A 13,521-nucleotide genomic window follows, 5' to 3' on the forward strand; every position below is an offset into this window, starting at 1 on the left:
ACCAAGGCTGAGGAACCTCAGGGATGGGGGCTGATTGTAGCTCTCCAAATTCTCTTTCCGGCCCTGAGACCTCCCAGGCCACATCCTTCACTGACTTGCCTATGGGCCTATGCCTTTCAGGGGCCCCCCGACAATGGATCAAAATAATATTGACTTGGTCTTTAAAGAAAATTGCAAAAAATATATTAGGAGATAATTTGTGAGCCCCCCCTAATATTTCAACTGCCATGGGGCCTCCACAGGGTTTAATCCAGCATTGTCACTGACCCTGCTCTGTGCCCCCTTTTTTATCTGACCAGAACATGTCATTGAACTGTAAAAAGTAGCCCACTACGCAGAGGTGAGTCACATCCGATGCTCTGCCTTCTTTTACACCTGACCCCACCCACCAATGCCACTTGAAAGGTTGTCTACCGGGATTGGGAGTGTTTCTGTAACTTGCTTTGAGTGATTTATGGGTTACCTAAGCGTTTCCATAACATTCTATTTTATACCAGCTGGAAATTTGCTGCTGCTACGAGGTACCTGGACCAGACTCCCTTACCGGGGTGCCACTTCCAACTTCAAAATAAAAAAAATCCTTCCAGTAGCACCTTAAAGACCAACTAAGTTAGTTCTTGGTATGAGCTTTCGTGTGCATGCACACTTCTTCTGAAGAACACACTTATCTGAAGAACACACTTAGCTGCACACTTATCTGAAGAAGTGTGCATGCACACGAAAGCTCATACCAAGAACTAACTTAGTTGGTCTTTAAGGTGCTACTGGAAGGAATTTTTTTTATTTTGACTATGGCAGACCAACACGGCTACCTATCTACTACTACTTCCAACTTCGTCCGCCCCAGTCTCGCAGAATCCCACTGCTTAGCTGAGATTCACTATTTTTCCCCCGCCACCAGGGGGTGCAGTAGGCAGAGACTCGCCACACTGCAAGAACTACAACTCCCATGAGCACCCCTCGGCCAATGTATCTCTCGCTTCCGGAGCTGGGAACTACAACTCCCATGATCCTTCCGCCACAAGCTTGGTCCTCAGCGGGAAGCGGCTGTTCTTGGCGCCTGACTGGAAGCGAGCGAGCGAGCTGGCAAGAGGGCTTTTGGCGTGGACAACCCGGCAGCGCGTGAGGCCCTCCCTTCCTCCGCTCTCACTGGGTGCCCCACTGGGTGCCCGGCCCAACTGCCAGTCAATTAGTCCGACTGAGTGGCCAGGGAGGCGTCTCGGCGGCGGTGGCGGCAGCAGCGGTTGCCGCCTCAGGCAGATAGAGCGACCCTCCTCGGGGGGCGTTGAGCGGGAGGGGCCGGGCGAGTACGAGACCGGCAGACGCCCTTCTGTCTGTCTGTCTGTCTGTCTGTCTGTGGCGGGTGATAGGCAGGCACCTCCTCCGCCATTAAGGGCAGAAGGACAGATTCCCCGCTTCCCCAGGAAATTTGCGTCAGTTTATCAAGCCTTTTCTGTGCTCCCTCCCTCCCAATAATCCCACTCAAGGCGGGGCGCAGATAGTCCGTGCGCTTTACCGGGGCGGAGGCAGGTAGCTTCCATTCACTCTGAATCTTGTTGGGAACAGGCGGGAGATTCTCCCCTTATTTCCCTGCTGAGAGTCCCGTCCCCCCCACATCGCCCTGTGGGGGGCAGCTAGGCATGTATCCCTCTTGCAGAGAAGAATATTGGGAAATAATCCGGCAGCCCCCACCCCTTTTTTAAAAAAAACCCCTCCCATTGACAGGCTGAGCACACGTAGCACTCCCCTTTCCTTCGGGCAAGACACAGGCAGAGAGAATTGCCCTTTCACTCTCGGTTGGGGGGCTGCTCTTCTCTTCTTTCTCCCGTCCTTCCACCCCAAGATGCTGCCGCCGCTGTCGCCGCCGCCGCCTACCCCCCTGTAGCTGAGCCCCAGCGCAGGGCGAGGCTCGGACCGTCGGCGTGCCGGCGCCATGGAGCGCCGAGGGGAGGCTGCCTCCGCTGCCCTCCCGCAGACCCTGGACTTCACCGTGGAGAACGTGGAGAAGGTGAGAGGTGGGCAGGAGGGGCCGCTTTAGGGTACCTGTGTTGTGGTTGCGGGGTGGCTTGGGTGGAAGTACCTTATCCTACACCCCGGTTAATTTCCGTACACGGGATTAGGAGCTTTCAATGTGCTCAGGCTTTCAGTGTGCATTTGTCTCAGGCAATGCTGTCTTGAGTTCCAGTAGTTTTGTACTTCACCTATTCGGTGGGCATAGCTGCTCCCATCTTGATCTTCTTCAGGGGATTGAGAGTGCCCTTGGCATGTTATTGGTCTCTGACATTGGCTTCACGGTTTAGTTTGCACTACTGTAGCCTCTGAATCCCATTGAGTCGCACACACACACTCACTTTGGAGTGGCAGTAATATTGGTCCTTATGTTATGATCTGGGAACCTTTCCTCTGCTTACCTCCTTCTGAGAGCGTATCATGATGAGCCTGGCGGGGGGGGGGGGAGGGTGACACTACTGCTGCTGGCTTGAGGGGGCATTTGCAGAAGTGATGCTCTGCCCTGACAGCATACCCAGGGGGCATCCTGTTACTCATTGAATCCTTAGCATGTCATAGTCATGGCACTTTGGGCTATCTCCTTTAGCTTCACTCCTCAGGAGATACCCTGTAGTTGTAGAAAGCAAAGTGGCCTTTAGAAACACACCTGGAAGATGAACTGTTGTCTGGTGACTGCTTTATTCTTTTGGCAGTTGTGTAATCACCTGCCTCTGTTCTCTTTTAGATGTTGGTATAAATGTTCCCTAATTCACAGGAGTTATTTAAATGGTATTGTAATACTGGCTATGACTCCTGGCATCTCCATGTAAAAGGTTCTGATGGCAGGTGATGGGAAAGACCTCTGTCTCAGACCCTGGAGAGCTCCTTCCTCTTAGAATAGTCTGTCCTAGTATAAGGCAGCTTCCTATATTTACATGAATTTTGTAATGAGAGTAACCTTTTATTTTGAGGGCCTCATTCCCTTAGCAGTCGTTTGTCGGGGATTGCATGCTGATCATGGGTGGGGCTGCCACCAGCTTTCCTTTCTCTTTTCTGCCACTCCTTACTTCTCTCTCTCTTTCTTTCTTTCTCTCCCTCTCTCCTCCTTCTCCTCCTCCTCCCTGGCCAGCAGGCTGGGGGCAGGGGGAAATCACTCTCGCCAGAGATGGCTTGCTGAGGGTTTTTAAAAATTGGTTAGCAGGTGGCCCACCTCTGCTATAGGCATACCACAACTTCACTGGCAAATATGCTACACTAGAGTGAGTGCCACCACTTGGTTCAAGGATAAAGAGGATCTTACCTATGTAATTGTTCCACATTCCTTCACTGTAATGCTTTTGCAACTATTTATCAAAATTCTTTGTGGTGGCCTTGTGGAAGGCAGGCTGCTAATTAAAATACAATTGTGCTTCAGATTTATACAATGCATTTTTGAAAGATCAGAAACAACCATATACTGTAGACAAGTATTTTTGTCCCCATGTTGCAGATTGAATATTGAAGCTGATGAATAGTAGCTTATTCAAGACTATCTAGTGAGTTTATGTGTGGATTGAAGAGGGACTTCCCAGTCAAAGCTCACACTCATAGTCACTACGGTATATTGCAGTAAAACAGCTCTTTATCTGTATCCAGGTAAACTATCCCTGTCTCTGGACTGTGATGTGCTGTATAATGGACATTAACAAGGAGAAGCAAGAAGAATGGATGCTGTGGTACTAGTTACTGAAAGGGCACCATATTTCTTAAGGCTCCATCTTAAGTTGTGGGGCAGTCTGTGTTATGATAATAGTGAAGATTTCACTTTGCCAAGTGATTGGTTTCTTAACTGTTGCTGCCTGTTTGTAAGAATAAAATTCTACACTTACAAGATAGAAAAGCATGAGCTTGGAGCTGTTTTTGAGAGGTTATTAAGGAATGATACTTAGAAATATCTATAGCTATGTGTTTTTGGAGATTTCACTCAAGTGTAAGTAGAACTCCAATCTGCTCCCGTTTCCCACATTGGGCATATGTATAATTCATTATAATTGATTATGATGAATATAATTTATCTTTAAATGAAAAGGAACATTTCTAGCCTCCAGGTTTTTGAAGGTGGGCTTGAAAATGTGTGAACAATATCTGATGAAATATTGAAAGCCAAGGATACCTTGTAAGTTTCCTAGGGGCCATGGAACTGGAGCTCTGTGGCCTGCATAGCTCCATGTCTAGGAAAAGCAGAAAAGGTGCACTCACTTTGAATAAGTTATACATACTGCAGAAATTTTCTTTTCCTGGTTGAAACTGGGATACTTTGGCCTGAAAGAAATTAAAAGGCAGTTTAGGGTTAGTCCTGAACAGTTTATTTTTCTCCCTTTCTGATGAGTAAAGTTCTGCAGGATGGAAATTGTTATTTCTGTTAAACAACACACATCTTCCATTGTGGCTTTGTAGAGTGCTCTGTTGTGGAGCTGTCACTATTCAGGCAGCTTTAACCTGCCTTTGCTGCCCATTGTATTTTCCGAAGCACTGGAGCAGCCACTCCCTATTGCACCCTGAATTCTGTCATTCTGCTCGTGTTAAATTGTCACACAGGTTCCAGGCAGCTCACTAGTAGGGATTATGACATCTAGCCCTCTTCCTAGCAAAGCCCAGATAGTGACAACTCACCAGGGTATATCTTTAGCTGGATATGGAACCTGACTTGCTTCCCTTTCTTTGTTTATTAGATCCATAGCCAGGAATGGCAGACTCCTAGTCCAAGGCTTTAGGCCATGATGTTAAAAACCTCCCACTTTCACAGTGCATATGGAATAAGGGTTTGTGCTTTCTGCAAAGTTATATAGCAGCACTAGCTTTTGTGGCCTAATCTGTTACTGGGTAATGCTGCTTTATAATTCCCTCTGGAAGGAACGCACAGGCAGCTTCTTTGTGCGAGCTGACAATAGAGCAAATGTTGACATCAAGAAAGGTCAGTACACCCCAGGTGGTGATTAGCTCAGCAAGTGCTGGGGTAGAAGTTGGAGCCATCAGGGGTGTGCCAGAATGGCTCCCACACTGGCTGGGAAGGGCTGTAGCAGGCTCTCAAAGATGCTTCGCCCCCCCCCCCCCTGTCTCAAACCTTCTTTGCTTCGCTGCCTAGCACTGCTTGCATCAAGCTTTCCCGTAAGATACAACTGTTATGCTATAACAGTGGAGATTGGTTGGCTGACTGAGGAGGAAGGGTGTAAGCAGGCGATTGTGCCATAATAGTCTGTATTTAGTGCCAGTTCATGCTGCAGGAAGCATTGACTATTGGGGTCAAGATACAGGTTTTTGAGTAGGGTCAAATCTGCCATGCATTTGCCTCATCAGCCCAAGGCTTTTTTTTTTCCCCTGCAAGTGACAGAAATTGGTACTTTGCCAGGGTAGATTCAGACTGCTTTCTTAAACACGTGGTGTTTTTTTGTTTTTTTTTTTGTAATAACAATCCTCTCTGGTCTTGAGGCTGCCTCTTCATGGCAGGTGCCACAGATCCAGGGAGTCAGCATCTAGCCAAACCAATATGCTCATGCTCCAGTTCCAGAAGTGACTGAGTAGGCTAACCAGCTTTTGCAGGAGCTCATAGATTTGGTTTGTAGTTATCACTGTAGCAGACATTTAGACCAAAGTAGTTAATGACATCTGGCTGTCACAGGCAGGGGTTGAACTAATACTAGGCACTTCTTTCATGTTCAGTGCAGAGCTACCCAACCTCACACATTAGTTTATGAATGAAGAAGCTTAATTGGTTCTGAATGTTTGAATTATCCAGTTCAAAACTTCAGTGAGCAGGGGAAGCTTGGGAAAAGCAACACAAAGAAAAAGGAAGTTAAAATAGTTATACCAATTAAAGTGCAGCTTAGATTTTAACCTTAAGGAACAAGGCATTATATATTTATGGTACAGTGTTCAAAACATTGGGGGGTTTTTGGTGTGTGTTTTTTTTGGGGGGGGGGGAGATCTTTCTTACTCTTAGCCAGAGAGCAAACCAGGTGGCTTTTCTGTTTCTTAGCCTAGACAAGCTAGTTTTTCACACAGCAGTACAGACAGGATGCAAGAAACTCCAATGAAACCAGAGACATGCCCTTACATCTGAAGCCTTTTTGGTCTTGTGATAACACAGGCCCATTTGGCTTAGAGCGAAGTATTCTGGTTGCATTTCACATTGGATAAAGGCTTCAGGTCAGAGGCAAGTGTGTAAGTTGCCATTTTGCGCTTTTTATTGGGTGACTCTTAGGAGGTGACTTATCTCCCAGCAGAAGCCAAGGGATGTGAAAATGTATAGAGGAATTATCTTATGCTGTGTGTAATGCAACAATTGTTTGGGGTACAGGAAAAAATGGTTGCACTTTCAATAAGAGATGTGTAAAAAATGCATATTTCTCTGGCTTCAACAGGTTGGTAAAAATAGAAAAAATGAATCTGAAGATGGGAACACCTTGGAAACACCACATTTCCACCACTGGAAGACATTGGGTTGAATCTGTACACACATGCACTCCACTCTTCCTATAGCCATCTTGATGGTACTTTAGGCAGCAGTTCCTGTTAACTTTATGGCTTCAACATAAATGCATAACCTTTCTGCATTTGTGTGATTGTGTTTGTTCTCAATCCAGTGTGTTTTAATGGTTAAAGTGTTGGGCTATGACTTGGGAGACCAGAATTCGAATCTCTAGTCAGCCATGAAGCTCACTGAGTGACCTTGGATTTCTCAGCCAAACTACCTCACAGGGTTGATGTGGGGATAAACTGGGGAGGGGAGAGCCATGTAGACCACACTGAGGTCCTCGAAGGAAAAGGTGATATATAAATGAAATTAATAAATCAAATCCTCCCACGTCCCCTGCTATTCCCCTTTTCTTGTCGGCATGTGTGTGTATTTGAGGTGAGGGCTGTATCATCTAGGCTCTCTCCCTGGATAAAAAGGTTTTGGTTTCCATCACTTCTAATTTGAGGTGGTGAGCCGCCAGCCTGTGTGATGTGACAGCTGAGACAGCTGCCTTCAGACCAAGATATTGGGGAATAGAAATACAAGTGAATCTGCCTCTTTGACTCTTTAAAAATGCTGTTGCTGATTTACTGCTGTCAAAGTAGTCTGAAGATCCCCTTCCTTGTATGCAACTGGGAGTAGCTTTCCTGACCTTTTCCAGTAAATTTCCATAGTACTGTTGAGGATTTCATTGGACTTTCAGGGTATAGTAGCATTTCATTTCAAATGGAAGTCTGCAGAATGATAATGGTCGCGAGTGCAAGCCTTAGCTCAAGTTTCACTGGCTGGCCTTGTTTAGTTAGAATCATAGAGTGGATTCTGCATAGAGAATCATAGAATTGTAGAGTTGGATGGGACCCTTAGGGTCATCGCTAGTCTAACACCCTCTAATGCAGAAATCTCAACTAAAGCATTAATGACAGATGGCTATACAACTTCTGCATGAAAACTTCCAGTGAAGGAGAATCCACCACCTTCCGATGGAGTCTGTTCCAGTTGTCAAGCAGCTCTTACTGTCAAAAAGTTCTTCCTAATGTTTAATTGGAATCTCATTTCTTGTGACTTGAATCCATTGGTTTGGGTCCTAGCCTCCAAAGCAGGAGAAAACAAGCTTGCTGCATCTTCCATGTGACAGCCCTTTAGATATTTAAAGATGGTTGTCTTTCTCATCTTTACATACCCAGCTCCTTCAACCATTCCTCATAAGACTGGGTTTCTAGACCTTTGATCATTTGGTTGCCTTCCTATGCACATGTTCCAGCTTGCCATTATCTTTCTTAAACTGTGCCCAGAACTGGACACAGTATTTTAGATGTGGTCTTACCAAGCAGAATAAAGTGGTAATATTGCTTCCCTTGATCTGGACACTATACTTCTGCTGATAACTGGGTTATTTTGTCTTATGCCTGGTCTTATGAATCATAGTACCAGCACATGGCCTCTCCACTTGCACAGAGCTAGCCCTGGAAGTGCTGCTGTTGAGAGCAGCAAAGCAACAGGTCCAAGAACACACCATCTTTAGCTCTAGTTTAGTTTCGGTTGCCTGGCACAACCTTGTGCTGGCATCAGCTAAAAGTGACTTCCCCAAGGACATTCCTCTGCTTGATTTCCAGGGATAGGATGCTGGAGTATTTGGAACAGAGCAAACCACTACCTGTGCATATTGTGGATTCTTAGGTTTGCTTTACACTGTTCATTATGAATTGTGTTGCAGAAGGTATTGGTGCTGTGCTTGTTAGAAAGAAGTTTTTTGTTCCTGCGGTACAAGATGTCATTGCTCATAGACAATGGGGCTTCTGTTTTTTAAGGGTATGTTTGAATTTGCTTACAAAGGATATTGTGTAGCCTGCGGTATTGTGTCGCCTGGTTTCATGGTTGCAACTGTCATCAATGCTGGTCTCTTGTGCCAAGCAAAGAGTCAACCATATATTCTGATGTTCTTGAATACCTCCTAGTTAACAGCAAGTAATAGGTGTTTCCTTCATGACGACAGATGGCCAATCATGCTAGCCCTTGTCTAAAGCCCATTTTAGAAAGTAAGTGAAAGAGGCAGTGTGTGATGTTTCAGTTTGAGAGTTTATTTTTTAAAGCAATTTGCTAGCAAGAAGCAATCTCTGACATGGACTGCATATTTCTGTGACTTTTGTAGTCTTGATTCTTTTGTAGGGTTAGCATTAACTGGGCATATGATCACCTTCTTCTTGTAAATTTTGTGTGTGTGTGTACACCCACACCAAGTGTCTGCAGTACTTTCCTCTTGTAAAGAAGCAGACTCTAATGTACTAGAGGTGAAGAATGTGAATCCTTTTGTGTTCCTTTGTCTGGAACTTCAACTGCTGCTCTAACTGTAGGCTTTCTTTCTCCCAGAATCTGCATTCTTTGAACACTCTTCTGTTCTGAAGATCAGCCCTGGGTCATCACTCTTCTTCTGTCACTCCTAAATGTCAAGCTTCAACCACGTTGCAGCCTGAGCCCTAGAACTCATGCCCCTTCCCTAGTTCTAGTCAGTAGTAGTGGCATACTCACTGTAGCAAGAGCTATTGCTAGAAGCTGCTCTTTTGTTACTGAATTAGCTTTTTTTAATAAACTTGTTTTCTGTCTTGTTTTAGTTGATTGTACTGTATGTAAGCTGTTCTGCAAGCCTTTTCTGTGAAGACTGGGTACAAACATTCTAAATAACACCATCACTACCATCTAGTCTTCTTAAGCTGTTGGTGCTGAAGGCTGGCCCATCTTCCTCTCTTATGTACTTTACTGTCTTTGGGGTGACAGTATGTTGCATACTGTGGGGGTTGAAGGCAGTGGGTAATGCCAGCAATGTTTTCGACGTGTTGAAGGATGTCATTGGCTGCTGGCAAACATGTCTGGCGGCTTGGTTGGCACAGATCTCTATAATATGGGCCCATCAATATTTGGCTCAAGTGGGTGGGAGGAAAATGCCTGTTATGTTCACGCCTGTATTGTGGCAGAACTGAGACTGTGGTTGCAGCTGACTGCGCTCAGTACTGCAGAACCAGGGCAATGCTCAGCAACCTTTCCGCCTTCTATGTAGATTGCCTGTGCCCTCTACGCCATAGTGGAGAGGGCTAGGTCTTTGCTTGAATGAACAGATGATGCTCTGGTTGCTATGGTTCCTGTTGCTTGGTGGCAATTGGCTGTGCTGTTCAGGAGATCAAGATATTGGGTGCTTTGGACAGGACTGAAAGGAAAGCAACCCAGAATGCCTTCCAGGAGGTGAGGAGTGGTAGTCACTGCAGAGTCAGCAGCCATACAGTCCCTCTTTGGCCCATTGGGGTAGGTCATTGGATTATGAGGCCATATCCTGAGTGTGCACAGTGTCATCATGTTGGTCTCCATTCACTTCAGTTTGATGGAGCAAGAAGTATGTCTCAAACAACTGCATCTCCTGCAATTCCAGGGAGAGAGATTGTATAGGAACACGGGATGGGGTTCGTGTGTTCACTAACCTGTAGTGGCCTCATGTACTCATGCTATCTTTAATTGTTGATATCTGCTGGAACTCCTCTTCTCACTTAGTCTCTGGGACTTTGAGAATTCAGCTTGCTGTTATTTACATAGTGCTGTCAAGGAGACAAACTGCTATTTTCTTACACTTCAAAAGCTCAGAGGAGGCCTGGAAGGAGGAAGCACTGCACCAGGGACTCTGAGCTTGTGGCAGTTGCTGCTGCTACTTAAGCATCAAAACCTGATATGTCACATTTTCATTCATGCTCCTTTAATAAAGCAAACCCAGTGCCAATCTGCTTGAGAGGTCAGAGAAAAGAAGTGAATCCTGTTTTGGGTCTCTGGTTAAGGCTTAGGGTGTCAATAGTGTTGTCTCATCAGTTGAACTACATTAGTATACCATGTGCTGTGGTGTTCATTAGGCGAGTTCTTTCCCAACAGTGATCCTTTGCTGGCGAGACCTCACTCTGTTGCACTGAAAGTGCCGTGCATGCTGGGCTGCTTACAAGATATAATGTTACAAACCTTGCCATTTCTATTGGCCCAAGAATAGCACAGTATTTCAGGCTTTCTTACGACACTCCATTCTGCATCCATTTCTTTAGTCGCTGGATTGGACGCTGTATGCCAACTCCTTATGGTGCTGAACCCATAAAGCTGGTCTGAGGCTTCAGAAACCGTTATTGCCACTCTCGTTTGAAAGATCCCTACAATGCCCTTGCCTCCATTGTCTAGAGGAAGGGGCATATGCATGCTGTTACTTTAAGATGCATTATCTGGAGCAGGGGTCAGCAACCTTTTTCGGCCATGGGCCCGTCCACTGTCCCTCAGACCATGTGGTGTGCTGGACTATATTTTTTTGGGGAGAAATGAACGAATTCTTATGCCCTACAAATAACCCAGAGATGCATTTTAAATAAAAGGACACATTCTACTCATGTAAAAACATGCTGATTCCTGGACTGTCTGTGGGCTGGATTGAGAAGGCGATTGGGTCGCGTCTGGCCTTAGTTTGCCTACCCCTGATCTGGAGGTTTTGAAGTCTCAGCAGGTCAAGTCTTGAGACACTTGCGTAGGGAGATTGTAATATGGTTTAGTTTATGCAGCAATTGAGCTCCTGCGTGTTTCTGTGACTGTGTTAGTTATGTGCTGACTACATACAGTAAGTGTGTGAGCTAACTTAAAGCCCGAGTGGTGTAATGTTTATTCATGTACTTATTAATGTTGGATTTCAGCTGCCATTTTGTTGCCAATTCATCCAGCTAGGGACAGCATTCTGGAGCTCTTCAGTCTTGCTGAGATTTCACCATCCTGAATAATTTGGCACCATCTGCAAATTTGGTTGTCTGTCAGTTTGCATCTTACTCCAGACCACAATGGACAAATTATATAGCACCAATACAAATACAAATGGGCATGGTTTACTGTCCTTCTTCATGAAAGCTGTCAAACTCTGCTTTCTGTTTTGGTGTTGGAGGCTCCTAAGAAACTTCCAGTTACCTAATGATAATCGTTGCTCAAAAATATACCGTATTTTTCGCTCTATAACATGCACCCAACCATAACTCGCACATAGTTTTTAGAGGAGGAAAATCCGTAGGCATGCCACCCGTAGGCATTCCCTCCATAACACGCACAGACATTTCCCCTTACTTTCTAGGAGGAAAAAAGTGAGTGTTATGGTGCAAAAAATACGGTAAATAATTTTAACCCTTATATTTCAATAGATTCTGGCTGCATGGGAACCTACTATAAAGTTCAGTAGTTAATAGGAATTTTATGTGTGTGTGTAGTCTGCTACAGATTTGTACAAGGACCAAGTGCAGTCTGTGCCACATCTAGAGAAATATCATTGATTGCTCTAAAATTTGTGGAGAACCTGACACAAAGTCAGACCATGGCTGCACAATGCACTTGTTGATCAGCAGCCTGATACTTTTCTTTGTAGACACTGCTTAAAACATCTGGAGCTATATGACTTCATATTGTATTTTTTCCTTTGCTACACCTACCCATTAAAATATTTGCATTTATGTTTAAAGAGATTTCTTGTTTTTACATTTGATAAAACTAATCAGTTTTGTGGTCTCTGTTTTTCAACGTTTTGCTTTGTTCAAAACAATGGTTCCCAATCTTTTTAGTATGATGATCCACTATTTATTTGGTATGGTGATCCACTGAATTAGTGTCACATGAGTTTCGTACTTTAGGTCTTCAACAGCTGTCGATTTCATGCATTTTAACTGCACATTTGCCTATTTTGTAACCATTATTTGAGGCATCCAAGCAAAAATTTACTTAATGCCCCTATTAATATGGAACTTGTTGAAATATTTGTAATACTTACAGAGATACTCAGTTTTTTGTGGGAATGTAACCACCAATCACTTGATTACAGAATATTGCTTCATGAACTATTAAAAATATTTTAAAAACATGCTATTACACGAGCAGTGTTAGATATTTTGAACTATGAATATTTTAAATACTTTATTCACAATAAAGTCCATTTTGGCAAGTATAAGTGGGATGGCTGAGCTTGCACTTCGCTAATGAGTAGATCAATGTGGGGATTGATGGTTGTCAAACATAGTCTCATATCGTTATTGATACATAGCTGGCTACTATATTTATAGTATTTATACTGTATTTATACTATCTTCATAGTAGTTATTGCTGAAAAACCTGTCTCGCAAATATATGCACTATCAAATGGCAGCAGCACAGATTTTGCTTCATTGGCAAACTCAGGATATTCAATAGTAGCTGAGTAATTTTGGTAACCTGAACCCAAAATTCAGATAGCCTCACTTCCAAAAATGTATCTTTGAGGGCCCAATGAGTTGTTCCTTTTGCACAAAGACAGGTTTGTGACATGAGTTGCAAATAGGTTTTTCACCCATTCAAACTTCTCTGTTTCTTCAGCAGAAAAGTAGTGGAGAAATCAAACCACCCTTGGCTTCACTTTTAACTTACTGGCAGTCTGCCACAAGGTACAGGGAGTTTTTTTGAGTGACTGCTATAGCTCGCCTCTGATGGGCAGGTGCACAGCTTTTCTGAGTGAGAGACAGAAAAGAATTTACTAGCTATGTAGGGAAGAATTTACTGTCTATGTAAAGAAAGTGAATTTCAGGGCTCGTTCACACTTCCATTTGCCCCTCTGCTTCCTATGGGGAAACTACATTGGAGCAGATGTCAGTTGAGTTTTCTGCAGACTGACGTTTGCTCCGACTCAGCAGTGAAGAGTGGGTTTTCCCAGAGAAAGTGGTAGGGCAAATGCAAAACCGCCTGGACACATGCTTAGAAAGCATGGGACAAGGTGAAAACCTTTCAGACCTGTGCTTTCTAGGCATTGGACAAGTGTGGAGTAGCCCTTAGCTATAACTCAATATATCCAGGAAACAGCCACTACCAAGATGGACCAGACTGTTATTCCCATATGTAAAATACAGAAATAAAAGGGTTTGCTTGGTGGGGAAAATTGCATTGTGTGTTCAGCAAAGTGGCACTGAAAACTGGGTTCACCTAGATGTGACAGCACCATGATGAATAGATATTAAGCATGGGGTGGG

General features: G+C 44.4%; 1 protein-coding gene across 4 annotated transcripts in view; it reads left to right on the top strand.

Annotated features, from left to right (window-relative positions):
• Positions 1-1,022: 1,022 nt before the first annotated feature.
• The window catches only part of IPO13 (importin 13), a 45,171-nt gene continuing 32,672 nt past the window's right edge, over positions 1,023-13,521 (top strand). For 2 of the 4 annotated variants that reach the window (XM_083509886.1, XM_083509887.1), the window contains exon 1: positions 3,484-3,624. Coding sequence is in view for 2 of the 4 variants with exons in the window: in XM_083509885.1 (XP_083366011.1) it covers positions 1,934-2,008 (75 nt within the window). In the remaining 2 variants the exon portion in view is untranslated. Of the gene's footprint in view, positions 1,488-1,526; positions 2,009-3,483; positions 3,625-13,521 lie in introns of those variants that run through there. The other 2 variants (XM_083509885.1, XM_083509884.1) reach the window with 2 other exon arrangements.

The sequence above is a fragment of the Podarcis liolepis genome (genome assembly GCF_965112155.1).
Source record: "Podarcis liolepis genome assembly, chromosome: 6".
Lineage (NCBI taxonomy): Eukaryota > Metazoa > Chordata > Lepidosauria > Squamata > Lacertidae > Podarcis > Podarcis liolepis.